This window comes from Tenrec ecaudatus, chromosome 14 (genome assembly GCF_050624435.1).
Source record: "Tenrec ecaudatus isolate mTenEca1 chromosome 14, mTenEca1.hap1, whole genome shotgun sequence".
In the NCBI taxonomy this organism is placed as follows: Eukaryota; Metazoa; Chordata; class Mammalia; order Afrosoricida; family Tenrecidae; genus Tenrec; species Tenrec ecaudatus.
This window is the reverse complement of record NC_134543.1, coordinates 36780453-36798588: the sequence shown is the minus strand read 5'-3', so window position 1 is coordinate 36798588 and position 18136 is coordinate 36780453. Positions and strand designations below refer to the sequence as shown.

The 18136-nt window shown below is 40.7% G+C and overlaps 1 protein-coding gene and 1 pseudogene across 3 annotated transcripts in view; both read left to right on the top strand.

The window, feature by feature from the left end:
* Positions 1 to 18136, top strand: part of RAD51B (RAD51 paralog B) — a 747597-nt gene that overhangs the window by 24163 nt on the left and 705298 nt on the right. For all 3 annotated transcript variants that reach the window (XM_075530652.1, XM_075530653.1, XM_075530654.1), the window contains exon 5: positions 13674 to 13810. In XM_075530652.1, coding sequence (XP_075386767.1) covers positions 13674 to 13810 — 137 coding nt within the window. The remainder of the gene's footprint in view (positions 1 to 13673; positions 13811 to 18136) is intronic.
* On the top strand, positions 5902 to 6633 carry LOC142425609 (barrier-to-autointegration factor pseudogene; annotated as a pseudogene).

Here is an 18136-nt window from a genome sequence, read left to right as displayed (position 1 = left end):
GGTGGTGTCGCGAACACCGTGGGTCTGGAGGGCAGGGCCTGGCCTATCTGCTCTCAGAGCCCAGGATTATGTTCCAGCCTTGAGCGCCAACGCCAGTTGTTCTGCCGGGTGTTGCACTTGCTCGATCTCGTTATTCCTTCTTTCCCCGCAGTTTCTCCATTTTAACGAAAACATCCACTTCTGGTCTGCTCCAAACCTGTTTCTGAAACAGATAATTTGTGGCCTAGATTGCACAGATTCACAGATAAAGAAGGATTTTCCACCTGCATGGAATATGCCTAACCTTTTTGATTTAGATGACTCAGAAAATAGGATGTTGGACTTGGAGGCTGTTTTGGGATGATGTGATGGATTGAATAATGTTTTGCGTATGGCAAGGACATGAACTTTTCAGTGTCAAGAGGTGTGATACCGGGATGGAATTGTGTCCCCCACCTGAAATATATGGCAATTTGGCTAGACCATCATTCCTATTACTCTATGGTTGTTCTTTATTATGTGATCTGATATAATGACTTCTCATTTTGTGATCTGGTATAATTACCCTAAATGTTAATTAATACTAAGTTCTATGATGTAAAAGTAGCAAGATTAGAGACAGTTATATTAAAAAGCCAGGATCATATCCATGGATACAATCTACAGGATTAAGTTGTAGTTTGATACAAAAGAGTTTAAATGAGAAGCCAACCTAGAGTCTAAAAATAGATGTTAGATCCAGTGGGAAAATTTATGGTGCAAACAACTGGTTGAGTAAACTCAAGTCTGGAGACGACCGAAGGAGCGAGAATAAATCTGGACACATCCTGCTGGCATGTGTGTCATTGTGCTCCTGACTATCACATCAACAGTCCCCCGTTTACTCATCACCAGTGTGGATTTGTGTGAACACCACTGAATGGGGCTATTGCGCGCATATTCACTTACTAGGACCAAGCCTCAAAGTGCTACTCATGCTCAAAGCAGAAGCAGAGGGGAGAAATCAAAGACGTACCACTTCTGCTGAATCACCAAAGAGAATGAATTACAGAGCTTTGCCCCCTCCTTAAGAGCACTATCAATTCCTTACTTATAGACTACGCAAGTTGATAATTTTGTACCTGTAAGCCACCAACTAAATCTTAGCAAAAAAAGATACGTAGTAAGTTTAAAATGTAAAAGTTTATATTGGGTTCGTACCATGTGGCAGTCTTCTCTTGTGAAAAATAGGTTAAAAAAAATCAAGGTCCCCCCCCCCAAAAATCAAGGTTCCCAAATTCTAATTTTTATTATTATCCCTTCCAAGGAGTCTTTTTAGACAATATTTTAAAATTATACTCTTCCCCATGAAACTAAACCACAGTTTGACTCTATATATGAGAGGGTGCCCCCTCCAAAACTGGAAAAAAGTTCCACCGGGCAGAGGTTTCGTAGCATGCATTTTTTCCTGCTAGGCAAACATTTGGCAACTTGTTCTGAGTTAGTGCACCCAGTGGCGTTGCCTGGGAAGGTTTCTCTCTGGTCACAGTGAACTTTTTCGTAAAAGCAGCTTTGCTCGAACCTCATTTTTTTTAATACATTGGTTTATTGGGGGCTCTTACGGCTCTTATAACAATCCATACATCAATTGTATCAAGCACATTATACATATGTTGCCATCATCATTTCCAAAATTTTCTTTCTACTTGAGCCCTTGGTATCCTCTTTTTTCCCTCCCCCCATCACCCTCCTACTCTCGTGAGTCCTTGATAAATTATTATTATTTTACTTTCTTACATTGTCTGCTGTCTCTCTTCACCCACATTTCTGTTGTTCATCTCCCTTGGTAGGGTGTGCGGGGGTGTTATACATTGATCATTGTGATCAGTTTCCCCTTTCTCCCCCTTCTCTCCCCACCTTCCTCCTACTCTCATGGTATCGCTACGCCCATTATTGTTCCTGAGGGGTTTATCTGTCCTGGATTCCTTGTGTTGAGAGCTCTTAGCTGTACCAGTGTATATGTTTCAGTGTAGCCGGGTTTATAAAGTAGAACTGGGGTCATGATAGTGGGGGGAGGGTATAGTATTAAAGAACTAGAGAAATGTGTGTTTCAGTGGTGCTATACTGCACCCTGGCTGACTGGACCCTTCCTTGTGATTCTTCTGTGAGAGGATTTCCAATTGTCTACAGTTGGGCTTTGAGTCTCCACTCTGACCCCCCTTATTCACATCAGTATGATTGTTTGTTTTGGGTCTTCTGATGTCTGATACCTGATCCTGTTGACACCTCACGATCACACAGGTTGGTTTGCTTCTTCCATGTGGGCTTTGTTGCTTCCCTGCTAGATGACTGCTTGTTTTATTCCAAACTATTAAAACCCCAGACACTATATCTTATAATAGCTGGGCCACATCAGCTTTCTTCACCACATTTGCTTATGTGCCCATTTTGACTTCAGTGATTGTATTAGGAAGGTGAGCATCACAGAGTGCCAGGTTATTAAAACAAAATGTTCTTGCATTGAGGGAGGACTTGAGTAAAGGCCCACATCCATCTGCAACCTTGATACATAATATAAAAATATATGCACATAAACCTATATCCCTATAATTACATATTAATATATTTACATGTATACATGTCTATATTTATACCTCTATAATGTCTTTTGTCTCCTACTGTTTCCCTCTATTTCCCTTTATTTTCTTCCTGTCCCACTATCATGTTTGACCTTCATTCGGTTCTCAGTAATTCTTCTTGGCTACATTGCACTTGATCAAACCCACCAGGCGAGATGAATCTTGTTTTTGTGATGGCCGATAGTTAAAAAAAAACAACATTGTGTGGCTCTGAAATTTTGTTTCCTGTTCAGGAAAAATGCCACAGAAACTGTTGTAATACTGAACACAACTTACAAGGACAGCGCTATGGGAAAACCTCAAGTGTATGAGTGGTTTTCTTGTTTCAAAAAAGGTGAAATGTTGATTGATGACTAACTTTGTTCTGGACGCCCTTCCCCAGTGGATGAGAATTTGACTTGTAGTGCATTCGGAGTTCGTTCCACCAGATCAGACTGTCAATCAAGTTTTCTATTTAGAGGTTCTGAAAATATTGTATAACAGCTTGTGACAAAAAAGGCCTGACTTGTGCCAGACGGGGGACTGGTTTTGCCCCCATGACGATGGGCCTGCTCATGCAGCCATCTCAGTCCAGCCAGTTTTTGGCAAAAAATAGCATGCCTTTCTTGCCCCACACACCTTACTTCTCTGATCTCTTTCTGTGCGACTTCTTTTTTTTCTGTGAATGCCATTTGAGGGCATAGAAGAGGTGAAGAAAAAAATGAGGGAGGTGCTGTCACACAAAACAGACGAGTTTGAAAAAATTTCCAAGAATGGAATTGCAGATTTGACAAATGTATTGAGTTTAATGGAGAGTACTTTGAAGGTGACAAATTTAAATACATAGCTTTGAAAAATAAACAAACAAATAATTCCGAGTTTTTTTAGGGGAGGGTACCCCCTTATATGTTTATTTCCTTCAGGAGCTTTATACATAAAAAAATGTTTCAAAAAAAGACTCCCTCCAAGAACCAGTTTCATCCTGAGGAAAAAATAATTTCTGCTGAGAATGCCTGGTATAGATTCTACCATGACTAAATAAGATTTAAATTGTGTTTAAGTGGCTCTTTAAAGAAAGTACTTTTGATAGTGTAGCCTACAAATTATAGGACTAGAGAGCTGCTCCAAAGTCATGTCAACTGGAGATGGAAGAACTGCACATCTTCATCCATATTTGTGTGCTGCCAACTGGAGTTAGACTGAGACCTCCCTGTGTGATAGAGTAGAAATGCCCCAAACTGTCGCTGCTTTATTTGCTCTGTTTGTCTCCTTCCTCTCTCTCCCTCCCTTTGTTATTTACTTCTAAATGGTTTCTGTCAATATGAAATAAGAGAAAGTTGTGGAGGAAGCCCAAGATATAAAATCTTTATCTTGGTGATGCAAAGTAAGATCAAAACTTTTTTTTTCCCTCCGTTGCAAGGCCTAACACACTGACCATTTGGAGATGATTTGCTTTTGGGGGGGTTTTGTTTTAGAATTAAGGGAATTATTCTAAAGATGAATTCTGTACATGAGAAAGGCCTAATCAGATTTCTGCATGATTGTAGAATCAATGGAAATAAAGATGAGGGAGCTTCAAAAAATTTGTGGATGTGAAAACAATCAATCACATATATGGACGTCTCCACATGCTCTCTTGTCCCAGGTCAGAGCCAGGCAGTGCCTAAATTTTCTTCTGCAAAGTTTGGCAGCTTGGCCCATCCCATCACCCTTGTTTCCAATGTGTGGAGGGTTAACTTGTTTAAGAGTTTAGGTTCTGACATATCAGTTTCACAGTCATCTCAACCACGTCATCTCATTTGAAATTAAAATAATTAGGTTTCATTTTTACTTTAGTATTTCTAGACTTCTTTTTCTTGGGAAGAAATCTTTTCCCTCTCCAAACCCATGATTAATATTTGCGCTCTTGGTGGTGAGCAGTCTTTGCTGCTGAGTTTTTGTCCCAGCTCTTTTACATTTCTCAGGCAGGCTTCCTGAAGCTTAGACGCTAACTTCATGACCGTAATTGCATTTTATCGGTTCCTTCTGTGTGCACATGGCACAGTCACTTGAAGAGTCCAAGAATCAAACAACTTAGGCTGTTCTGGCTGCTCATGCTTTCTCTTTCTAACCACCACTGGGCTGAAGCTGGGAGCAGATCCGCGACTCGACATTTTGTGGTTTGGATGCTAGCATTGAGGGCCAAACTATCTGAAGCTAGAAATTATGAATGTTGAAATGTTTTAAACCACTAAGTAAACCTGAAAAATAATGAAATTTAACTCCAGAAAATTTATATATAGTTTAATATTTTTGAAGCTAGGAGAAGAGGGAAAAAATGACGAGGCCCTGAACTTTCTAAAAAATTAGAAAGATTATTATTGCATTTTCTAGTATAGGTTATTATATCAAATACCTAATTTCTAATGCAAACTTAAAAATAAAAAAGCCTACAATTCTCTTCGTATTAGTTACATATTCGACTTTCTCCAAGACCGTGTCGAGTCAGCATGTTAATAAGTAATAAGTCAAGAAATAATGCCAGTCGCAGTTATGTAATTTTTCAGAGATTTTACAAAAGATTTGTTTAAAAATGGAATAGTAAGATCATTGAAATACCAGTTGATAGTTTACGACCTTAATATATTGTATAATTAATCTAAACCTTTATTAAATTATTAATTTAAATACAAAAGGACTTAAGTTGACATTTTAATTAAAATGATGGCTCTTTACCATTAAAGTTCATGAAGCATTAAATGACCTTAAGTTATGAAGTCTAAGTATAGATCTAAAATCTTGCATGGAGGTAGATCTTACGTGTGGAAGGGTCAGACTGTGTGCCTCTGCTACTGAGCGTACTGAAGAGTAACTGTTCTTTCATTTTCACTGCAAGATTCAGTGTTCTCAGACAACGCGTGCTATGATCTTTACTGATTAAATTTGATCCACGTTGTCTTTGATGTTGATAAAAGAGCATGATATGTGTGAGGACTCCTTAAACCGGCAGTCTTTGGACAAGAGCGCACAGATGGTTAGTTAAGTTGTAAGAGGAAAATATTAGAACTTTTATTGTTGCTTCAATCTGAAACATGGAAGTAAGCGTTCGGGATACTTACTGTATATGGATTGCCGCTGGTCAGTGTGTCAGACTGCCATGTATCAGGTATAGCCCCTGAGGAAAGGGCACAGCAGCACCTTGCTAATACTGTTGTTTTCAGCTTGATGGGATGAACTGTAGTTTTGAATAAGGAAAATGAAAGAAGAATTAATTGATGCTTTTGAATTGTGGTGTTGGTGAAGAATAGTGGAAATATTGTGGACTGACAAAAAACCCAAATGGGGTAGTGGCGGGAGTAGCCTAGTGGCGGGAGGAGCCGTTACGGGTGAGCTGCCGATTAATACGCCTGCTCAAGATGACAACCTCCCAGAAGCACCGAGATTTTGTGGCGGAGCCCATGGGGGAAAAGCCGGTGAAGAGCCTGGCTGGGATTGGTGATGTCTTGGGCAAGAAGCTGGAGGAGAGGGGCTTCGACAAGGACTATGTGGTCCTGGGGCAGTTTCTGGTGCTGAAGAAAGATGAAGATCTCTTCCGGGAATGGCTCAAGGACACGTGTGGCACTGATGCCAACCAGTCCCGGAAGTGCTTTGGGTGCCTTCGAGAGTGGTGCGACGCCTTCTTGTGATGCTGTCTGGGGAGCCCTCAGGTCCCAGCCCAGACTCTCCTTTGGTGCGGCTGGGTAGGGACTCTTTCCCCGTCCTCTGCAAAGGAGAAGCTTGCTGTGTCCCGTTCGCATCCAATGGCTCCAGGGCCTCCGGGAGGTCTCTCCCCTCACCATTTCAACGTTTTCGGATTTCTCACTCTTGCATGAGTTCCTCTTCCTTCCTTCAAGTTCTGGTCTCCTGCCAGGTCCACGGTCACAGTTACCAGCTTTCCTGGCCCTTCCCTCACGCTCACCTTCACCTCTGGTCTGTTTTAGGCCATTTAGCCCCTTTTTGGTAGAACGGCCTTTGTCCTTGTGAAGTTTTTTAAATCAATAAGGTCAGTGGCCTTCAAAAAAAAAAACAAAAAACCAAATGGACCTGTTTTGGAAGAAGTACAGCCAGAATGCTCCTTGAAAGTGGGGATGGTGAGACTGCCTCTCACTTGCTTTTAACATGTTATCAGGAATGATCAGTCCTTTGAAAAGGACATCATACTTGATGAAGGAGAAGGGCAGTAAAAAAGAGGATGAACCTGGACAAGATGAATTGACACAGTGGCTGCAAGAATGAGCCGACAGAATGGTGAGGATGGCACAAGAGCTGCAGGGTTTTGTTCTGTTGAGTCTAGGGTGTCCCTGTGAGTCAGAACTGACGTAAAGGCACTAACCAACAACAGCAATAGTTTTACAAGTACCTTATTAGTGGACGGATGCATTTAGCTAAACTATATATCACTGACCAGAAAAATGACATAGAAAGGCTCGAAGAAAGGAGCTATCGACGGAAGGCAATAAGGATGATGTGAACCACTCACATAGGAAATTCAGAGTTGACGATTCTTGTACTCCTAGTCAAGTGACAGCAGTGACAATCTAGTTCTATCGCATACGTCATTAAAAAATTGAAAGTGTTAGGATGACAATATGACATATTGGATTATGCACATTATTGTTAACAACAAAACTTCCTTAAAATTTTCCCTTGAAAAGTGGGATCAGACTTCAACCCAGTGTCGCAAGGTGTGAATGCAATATCCCGGCGTGGAGTAGGGCCCAGCACCAAAAATTAAGTGGATTCCTGCCCCTCCCCTGAAAAGAATTTGTTTCAAAGGATGACATTGATTCTGCAGCTCCGGGAGATGGACATATCTGATCAGAGCACACGGGAGCAGATGAAGGGGCAGGAGGAGACAGTGGAACACAGCCTGGCCCATGAGGCCGTGAGGATGATGTTCCTGAGTAGAGCAGCCAGTCCACAGAGAGAACAACATGGGCTGGCCCTACTATGAGACATGGTGCCCCTCAGTGACTAAGGGCGATACAGGGGACAGCACCGGAGACACAGTGTGGGAATTGCACCTGACCTGATCCCACCACACCGGGGCAAAGCACCGGGGGAGTGCAGTGGAACAGCAAGGGAATGGAGTGGCAAGGTCCCCAGGGAATGTTGAAAGTGGACTTTGGGGCCAGGGCATGGTGCCCCAACAGACTGGACTGGAAAACGCTCCTAAGGGCCAGCAAACGATCCTTGAACGAACTACAAGCCTTTCTTTTGTGAAGTGTTTTGTTTTGTTCTTTGTCAGTGGTTTGTTTTTGTTGTTTTATTGTCTGGTTGTATACTGTTGCTTTGTTTTCCTCTGTCTTGTTTTCGTGCATGTTAGTGTCTCCACAGGTCTGTCTGAATAGGACAGGCTGGATGAACTATCTGGAGGAAAAACAATAGGACAGACAGTTCCGGGGGGACAGACAGATCCGGGTGGGGGAGGGGGAGGAGGGTAAGAAAGTGGTGTTAATAAACACAGGGACAAGGGAACAACATGGGACCCAAAATGGTAGTGAGGGGGGAGTGACAGGCCTGATGGGGAACGATCAAGGGTAAGGTTGCGTAGAGAAGAGGTATAGCTGTAGCCCAGGTGGGGATGGAGCATGGTGGTGGGACAGGAGGAAAGTCAAGGGAGAGGGAGGAAGGAGCTGGGAGTCAAGGGGCATTTATGGAGGTCTAGACAAAGACGTGTACATGCAGACATATATATGAGGATGGGGAAATAGATCTAATTGTCTACATTTATAGGTTTAATATTAAGGTGGCGTAAGGACCTTGGGCCTCTACTCAAGCACTCCCTCAATGCATGAATACTTTCGTTTATTACATTGGTACTCTATGATGCTCACTCTCCCGACACAACTGCTGAAGCCAAAGTGGGTGAACAAGTAAATGTGGTGAAGAAAGCTGATGGTGCCCGGCTATCAAAAGAGATAGTGACTGGGGTCTTAAAGACTTGAAGATAAACAAGCGGCCATCTAGCTCAGAAGCAACAAAGCCCACATGGAAGAACACACCAGCCTGAGTGAGCGAGTGATCCCAAAGGGATCAGTTATCAGGCGTCGAAGAACAAAAAATCATCATATCATTGGCTGCACACCTCCATGATAGGGTCGCTGAAGCCAAATGGGTGCATAAGCAAATGTGGCGAAGAAAGCTGATGGTGCCCGGCTATCAAAAGAGATAGTGTCTGGGGTCTCAAAGGCTTGAAGATAAACAAGCGGCCATCTAGCTCAGAAGCAAAAAGCCCACATGGAAGAAGCACACCAGCCAGTGCGATCAGAGGTGCCAAAGGGACCAGGTATAAGGCATCATGCAAAAAAAAAGAATATGTGTGTGTGTGTGTGTGTATATATATATATATATATATATATATATATATATATATATATATATATATATATATATATATATATATATACCACATTGAATGAAGGGGGAAGTGCAGAGTGGAGACCCAAGGCCCAAGGGTCGGCCACTGGAGATCCCCATAGAGGGGTTTAGGAGAGGAGATGGGTCAGTCAGGGTGCAAGGTAGTACCGACGAAGAGCACAGCTTTCCCCAGATCCTGGATGCTTCCTCCCCCCAACTACCATGATCCGAATTCTACCTTGCAGGGCTGGATAGGGCAGAGGTTGTACACTGGTATATATGAGGGCTGGAGGCACTGGGAATCCAGGGTTGATGATACCTTCAGGACCAAGGGTGTGAGGGGTGATGCTGGGAGAGTGTAGGGTGAGTGGGTTGGAAAGGGGTAACTGATTACAGGGATCCACATGTGACCTCCTCCCCGGGAGAGGGACGGCAGAGAAGGGGGGGAAGGGAGACTCCGGATAGAGCAAGATATGACAAAATAACGATGTATAAATTACAAAGGGCACAAGAGGGAGGGGGAGCGGGGAGGCAGGGGAAAAAAAAGAGGACCTGATGCAAAGGGCTTAAGTGGAGAGCAAATGCTTTGAGAATGATTGGGGCGGGGAATGTATGGATGAGCTTTACACAATTGATGTATGTATATGTATGGATTGTGATAAGAGTTGTATGAGTCCCTAATAAAATGTAAAAAAAGAAAAGGGAAGAAAAAAAAAAGAAAGAAAGAAAATGATTAGGGCAAAGAATGTACAGATGTGCTTTATACAATTGATGTATGTATATGTGTGGACTGTGATAAGAGTTGTATGAGCCCCTAATAAAACGTTTAAAAAAATTTTTTTCCCTTGAAATATTGGCTAAGGATAGTAGGAAGTCGCCACAATTACAGAGTACACAGAAGAGGAGACAAACTGTCATGACTTTTCCAGTGACATGCAATCTCATATGTAATTCAATATTTTGAACTCTTTCATTAAAGTATTGGTAAATCTTTAAAAGCCTTAATTTTTTTTTAATTTTCTTAATAGCAAAAGCCTAAATGAAACATGTCATTAGTAATATTAGGGACAGACGTTGTCTTTCTGTCAAAACAGATGAAATAAAACACAAAACAATGAAAGTGGACTCTAATGAACAGACGCTTTTTCATGGACGGATAGAAAACTCATATGATTTGGAACATCAAGATTTAAAGCAAATTAAAAAATATTTAAAACAAATTATTCATTATAGGAGGTTGCTGTAAAATTAAAGTACAGATGTTTCTAACTTTTCCTAGATATTGTATTAGCTGGATTTCATTTCAATAATTAAATACCTAAATGATTAACACCTTTTGTGCACTAAAGGGAAGATCTATCAGAGAGGACATATTCTCAATTATACGGATGTTTGTTGTTAAAGATACATGTGTCCTCTGAAAAGTTTCCTTTCTGCATACTTAGAAAATTGGTAATAATATTTTCCATACTGTTGAAAAATATTCCAAATAAAGCATTTCAGTTGAATTTTTTTGCAAGTGGTAGAGAGTCTAGAGGAGGTTTGGTGGCATAGTGGTTATGCATCGGGCTGCTAACCACAAGGCCTGCAGTTCGAAAACACCAGCAAGGCTTTCAACTCTTCTGAAGAGTTAGAGTCTGAGAAACCTACGGGGCCAGTTCTACCCTGTCCTGTGAGGTCATTGTGAGTCAGCATTAACTAGATGGAGCTTTTGAGAAAGAGTGTAGGCAGCTGCTGTGGCCACCCCATGAAACCTTCCCGTACCCCCAAAGGGCAGTAGTATCACTTTGGGTAACACGGGTCTAAATGACCACCCCTTCTTTCTACTTCAAAATGTAGTAGAGCACTTTCTTCACATCTATAGTATGACTTATGCTCAACTCACACTTTTTTTTCAAATCCCCTGACATTACTTTCTCTTCTCTTTATTACCTCTTTATTTTTTCCTCCTTACCATTGTGAAAAATTATTCCTTACTGTCATTTCCACAAGATAGTATTAACTTTTAGTTGCTGCAGATCATGCAATTAATAGCATGTTTGAAGATGGTATTTTTAACATTTTCAAATTAATTTTATTAACTTCTTCCAGTTGGACTTGATTATTTATGTGATTAATTTTCTATTTATTCCCATGTATAGATACCAGATTCTAGATTTTACAATTTCAAAGTTTTACCATCAACCAAATTTTTTTAAATGTACATTTAAATGGATGAACCACCTAGATTTAATAATTATTGATTTTTGTTACATTTTTAACACATACACACACACACACACACACTACTTTTGCTGCTGAACTGTTTGCAAGAAAGTTGGCATTGATTTGGATCCTTCACAGTATTCTTTTTTTTTTAAAAAAAAAAACAACCTTTTTTGGGGGCTCATACAATTCTTATCACAATCCAGACATATATCCCTTGTCTCAAGCACATTTGTACATATGTTGCCATCATCATTTTCTTTTCTTTTTTTTAAAAAACATTTTATTAGGGGCTCATACAACTCTTATCACAATCCATACATATAAATACATCAATTGTATAAAGCACATCTGTACATTCTTTGCCCTCATCATTTTCAAAGCATTTGCTCTCCACTTAAGCCCTTTGCGTCAGGTCCTCATTTTTTCCCCCCTCTCTCCCCGCTCCCCCATCCCTCATGAACCCTTGATAATTTATAGATTGTTATTTTGTCATATCTTGCCCTATCCGGAGCCTCCCTTCCCCCCTTTCTCTGCCGTCCCTCTCCCAGGGAGGAGGTCACATGTGGATCCTTGTAATCAGTTCCCCCTTTCCAACCCACTCACCCTCCACTCTCTCAGCCTCGCCCCTCACACCCCGGTGCCATCATCGTTTTCAAAGCATTTTCTTTCTACTTGAGCCCATGGTATCAGCTCCTCACTCCCCCCCCCCCCACCCTTTTCTTCCCTCCCTCATGAACTCTTGATAATTTATAAATTATAATTATTTTTTCATGTCTTACACTCTCCAATGTCTCCTTTTACCTGTTTGTTGTCCATCCTTCTGGGTGGGGGTTATATATAGGTCATTGTGATCGGTTCCCTCTTTCTCCCCACACCTTACCCTTACCCTCCTGGTATGGGTACTCTCAATATTGGTCCCGAGGAGTTTATCTGTCCTACATTCCCTATGTTTCCAACTCTTATCTGTACCCTTGTACATGTTCTTGTCTAGCCAGATTTGTAAGGTAGAATTAGGGTCATGATAGTGGGGGAAAGTGGAAACATTAAAGAACCAGAGGAAAGCTGTATGTTTCATCGGTGCTATACTGCATTCTGATTGGCCTGTCTTCTTTCCACAACCGTTCTGTAAGGGGATGTCCAATTGCTTACAGATTGGCTTTGGGCCTCCACTCCACACTCCCCACCTCATTCACATTATGCTGTTTCACTCTGGGTCTTTGATGCCTGATACCTGTTCCTATCAATACTTCAGGATCACACAGGCTGGTGTACTTCTTCGATGTGGGCTTTGTTGTTTCTCAGCTAGATGACCGCGTGTTTATCTTCAAGCCTTTAAGACCCCAGATACTATATCTTTTGATAGCCAGGCACCATCAACTTCCTTCACCACATTTGCTTATGCACCTGCATTGTCTTCAGCGATCGTGTCAGGAAGACACGGTTTCAGCCTTCACTCTATTCTTAAGAATAACGTTCAATGATTAAAAGGATCCACATGTGACCTCCTCCCTGAGAGATAGACGGCAGAGAAGTGGGGGAAGGGAGACTCCGGATATGGCAAGATATGACAAAATAACGATCTGTGGATTATCAAGGGCTCATGAGGGAGGGGGAAGTGGGGAGGGAGGGGGAAACAAAAGAGGACCTGATGCAGAGGGCTTAAGTGGAGAGCAAATGCTTTGAGAGTGATTAGGGCAAAGAATGTATGGGTGTGCTTTATACAATTGATGTATGTATATGTATGGATTGTGATAAGAGTTGTATGAGCCCCTAATAAAATGTAAAAAAAGAAAAGAGGAGAAAAAAAAAGAAAATGATTAGGGCAAAGAATGTACAGATGTGCTTTATACAATTGATGTATGTATATGTATGGAATGTGATAAGAGTTGTATGAGCACCTAATAAAATGTAAAAAAAGAAAAGGAAAAAAAAAGAAAATGATGAGGGCAAAGACTGTACAGATGTGCTTTATACAATTGATGTATGTATATACATGGATTGTGACAAGAGTTGTATGAGCCCCTAATAAAATGTTTAAAAACAAAAAAAAAGAATAACGTTCAAAGTGACTTTTAATGGAGCTAGTTCAAAAATTTTTTTTGAGATGCCACTCATAATAAAGGCTTAACTAGTTATTATAAATATTTTCAATTTCCAGTTATAAATTTTTTAATGGGAAGGTATAAAACGTGAAGAGGGGAAGGCTCACACAGAAAACACATGGAGGGAGGCTTTGAGAAAATGGAGGCAGAGATTGAAGTGCTGATGTAGCTATATGCCAAGGAACGGTAAGGATTTCCAGGAGTCACTGAGCGGTTCCAACGGTCAGGCAAAGAGTCTTTCCTAGAGCACGCAGGACCCTGACGACAGCTTGATTTTAGACTTTTGAGAGAATAAATTTTCATTGTTTCTAAGCTCCCTAGTTGATGGACATTTGCTTTGTCAATCTTAGGTAACTGAAAAATGGTACAAATGGCTTGCTATACTTACACAGATACTATTTATTTTCAGATCACAGGTCCACCAGGTTGTGGAAAAACCCAGTTTTGTATAATGATGAGTGTTTTGGCAACATTACCCACCAGCATGGGAGGATTAGAAGGAGCTGTTGCTTACATTGACACAGAATCTGCGTTTAGTGCTGAAAGGTAGGAACGTTTATTACTTTCCATAACAATGCTTTTGTAAGTTCTTTTATGTGTCACACATAACATGTTCAAATAGGAGATAGATATCTTTACCCCCCACCCCCCTTTGGAAACATCGAAAGCTAGATATGGTCTTAAAGGAATTTCCTTTAAAAGCTACCAAAGGAAGGAGCATCCTTTTGTATCCTCTGTTTCTTATTGGAATAACTGGGGTTCCTGGGGAAGCTGGATATTGTCAGAAAGTCAGAAGGAAGAAGCTTAAGAAACAGAGAGAGTCGTGTAAGTAGAAGATGGGGAGGAGGGAAGGTGAATAAGAAAAACACATAGAATATTACTTTATGGAATTTCCAGTTGGAAATAAAATATTAGTATATGGGAAAATGACAGATTTTCAGTGAACACTTTAAAATTTGAAATAGTACGGTTATTCCCTCTCAGGGGGATAAACAACGGAAAAGTGGGTGAGGGGTGACGGAGGACGATGTAAGATATGAAAATAATAATAATCTGTAACTTATCCAGGGTTCATGAAGGAGGGTGGGTGGGGGAGGGAAGGGAAGAAACGGGGAGCTGATGTCATGGGCTCAAGTGGGAAGAGAATGCTTTGAAAATGATGATGGCAGCATATGTACAAGTGTGCCTGACACACTGGATGAATGTATAGATTGTGATAAGAGATGTAAGAGCCCCCAATAAAACTATTAAAAAAAAGAAAAGAAAAAGAAATAGTGTGGTATGAAGAATCACATTGATGGTAAATATTCATATATTCAATCTTTGGAAGAAAATTTTTCGATAGTTTAGCAAGGACCTCTAAGGCTCCATGAGAGAGACTTTTGAGCTTTTGTGTAGTTCTGTCCACCTAAAGATAAATCCCGCCTTCTCCTCTCTATATCCCAACTCTGATTGGCTTTCATAAGTAGGGGTCTTAGTGCACTCACAAACTGATTCTATCTTGTTCCCTAGTTAAAGTGTAGTTCTTTTAGTTTAGGACTTTTGTTTGTTTACTTTGTTCCTAAATCAGATTTCTTCTGTATTTCTTTTCTAAGAGGACCATTTAGATGCAAGGTCCAAACGGATTATTTTGCCTAGAGTTAACTACTTGCTTTGTTTTCTTTCTTAATTTAAAAAAAATTTTTTTGCTTTGTTTTCTATATATCTTAATTTTCCTTCCCCGCCCCCCCCCCCCGAAAATATGCCACTGGCCTGGCAGCTTATTCAGATTGTATCTTTACAGCCAAACTCAGTGACTGGCACATATTAAGTGCTCAGAAAATGTTTGCTAGGTAATGACTTCTAGTTCTCTCAGGCTGTGGAATCTAGTAGACAGGATTTCTTACTGAAAGGAACAATGGGGGAAATGGCTGATTCCAGGTCTGGCTATTTTCAAGCTAGTCTGAAACAACCTATCATGTCAGATGGTAAGGAAGCTATTAAAGAAAACACAGGGGTGTGTCAAAAAAGATCTAGAAGCCAGCTGAAGGGATTCCTAGTGGCCAAAGATGACACAAATTGAGCATAAGTAAGCATAATAAGGGCAGTGGATTTAAACACATGAAATATGCTTTCATTCATGAGTTGATAATGCCAATAAGAAATGAAAAGCAACTATTTGGTTACCATCGCAGAATGCCAAAGAAGCAGCAATTTCTTATTTTGAAAATAAGTAAAAAACACCCACCTATTCTATTTTTTCTATATGAGCTATACTACTAAGTTAAAAAGAATCATTTTATTGGTGTTTGTTCGTCTCTTATCATAATCCATCCATCTATCCACTACTGAGTAATTAAAAAAAATAAAAGTGTTTGACCTATCTACCTTCTTCTGGTTATCAGCCTAGTACTTTCCCATTGTGTTACCAGGCTTGACCCATTTACCAACTTACGCAAATTCAGGATTGTTGACTGAGGGGCTAGCAACAGGTGGAGTTATGAATTCCTTCATCCATGTTTTAAAATATAATTACATTTTTTCAAGATCCTATTTTTATTTATTAGATTAGCAAAGATGAACAAGAAGGAGATGCAGTAGGTGACACGAATATAGAAAATGGTATTCTCGTGAACTGCTGTCATTGTTAAGTGTCACTGTGAGCCTGCCCGACTCACGAAGGTCCTGTATAGAACAGAATGAAACACGGGCCAGTCCTACACTCACCTCACAAGTCTTACTATGTTTGAGCCCGCTCTTGTGGTCATGGTGTTACTCCATCTCCTCAGGCGTCGTCTTTTTCCCAGCGATCCTCTACTTTACCAAGCATGATGTCCTTCTTCCCCTGAAGAAGGTCCTTCCAAATGCAGAAGGAGCATTCTAGCTGTACTTCATCAAAGACACATCTGGCAACCCACAGCGGATTCAAAATTCTTTGCCAACAATGCACTTCAAAGCTTCTTTAGGCTTCTTTATTCGTTGTCCAGCTTTTTCTTAGTAATTTTTAAGTTTTTTTCCGTGACTCTAGGTAGATTTTCCTCAGTCCTGATCCAGCTATCTGCCTTTTCGTTTGTGAATGTAGTTGATTTAGGAGGGAAAGAGACACTGAAAAGTTTCTAGGGAAAAAAAAATAGAAATCTATCGTAATTTATTAAAAGCATCTATTATTACTAAAGCAAAACTTGGGAATTTTCTGGAATCTTCAAGGATTCCACTGGGTTTATTTATATCCCAGCACTTAGCAAATATATACTGAATGAATGAACAGGAAAATATTACAAATGTATTAGAAGCCTTGAGAAACCATAAACTTAAATTTCAGCACATTTATGATGCTTTATTTCAAGTCGAATTTTGGAAAACATTTTTTTGCATTCAGCATATGTCTTATTTCAACTTGGCACGTGGTCACTAATGAACATCTTTGAACTTCCTTCTGTTTTATAGCAGAGCTGTGAAATCACAGGGGGAACTAAGACTGGTCAAAAGGGTTTTGCTCTTTAATTGACATGTGCCTTTTGATTCTGGGGTGGATCAGGAAAGAAGGCCCTCTATTTACAAGTAGCTAACTCTTTCCAGAACTGGAATTGTTAAAACACCGCCTTCCCACCCCACACACATCCACACTCACACAAATCAGAGTTTCCAGGCCCAAGTAAAGCCTAGTCACCCTAAGGTGAGAGTTGAATAGCAGTAAAAGAGTGAAGGGTGACAAAAAGAACACAACGATGACAACGGCAAAGAAAAACAATGACCAAGAAAAAAATAAATTAATTAAGAAAAGGAAAAAGAAATGATCCCAATTCTACCTTACAAATCCGGCTAGACCAGAGGATGTACATTGGTACAGATAGGAACTGGAAACAAAGGGAATCCAGGACAGATGGTCCCTTCAGGACCAGTGCTGAGAGTGGCGATACTGGAGGGTGGAGGGAAGGTGGAGTAGAAAGGGGGAACCGATTACGATATAACCCCCTCCTTGGGGAATGGATAACAGAAAAGTGGGTGAAGGGAGACATCAGACAGTGTAAGATAAGACAAAAAATAATAATTTATGAATTATCAAGGGTTTATGAGAGAGGGGGGAGGGAAGGGAAAAATGAGGAGCTGATACCAAGGGCTCAAGTAGAAAGAAAACGTTTTGAGAATGATGATAGCAACAAATGTACAAATGTGCTTGACACGATGGATGTATGGATTGTGATAAGAGTTGTACAAGCCCCCAATAAAATGATTTTAAAAATAAAAAAAGTGAAAGTTGGCCTGGAATTCCTTCCAAAGAGAGGTCCTTCTAACTCTTTGGTAGGTCTTTCTACCCAGCAGATTTGATAGCTAGCATTCTTTGTCAAAAAGAATTTTGGGTAGTGGGGTTTTGCCTGTGGCGCAGCCTTGTGTGCAGGAGGCTAAGTGGATGAGAGAGAAACTGGCAATGTTTTATCTCATACCAGCCCCTTAACAATTGCTATGTAAATAATTCATCCGGGAAGAAGGAAACTTTCGAACTAGAAAGTGTAATGTTTTTCGAGAAGACAGTTCTGGGGGCTCGTGAGGTGAAAGTGTAACCATCATTTTACACTGCAGCCATTTTGATGGACACCATTTTTCTCTGATAAATCAGTGGTTCTTCATTGAGGAAGACAAGCAGGCAGGCAGATTCTCTCCCCTCCCTGCCTGCCCCTTCCACCCCACCCCCCACTCCATGAGGTGGTTTGGAAATTTGTAGGGAGGTACAAAAGCCAATCCTTCCCGCAATAATAAGTAGGTGTGGGCCAAGATGCTAAGCATCTTGTATAGGATGCTTGTTGACACTGATAAGATAGATGATGTGCCACTGCTTTCGATAGCATTTGCTTATATTATGCAAATGAGGAGAGAAGTCAGTATGATACAATT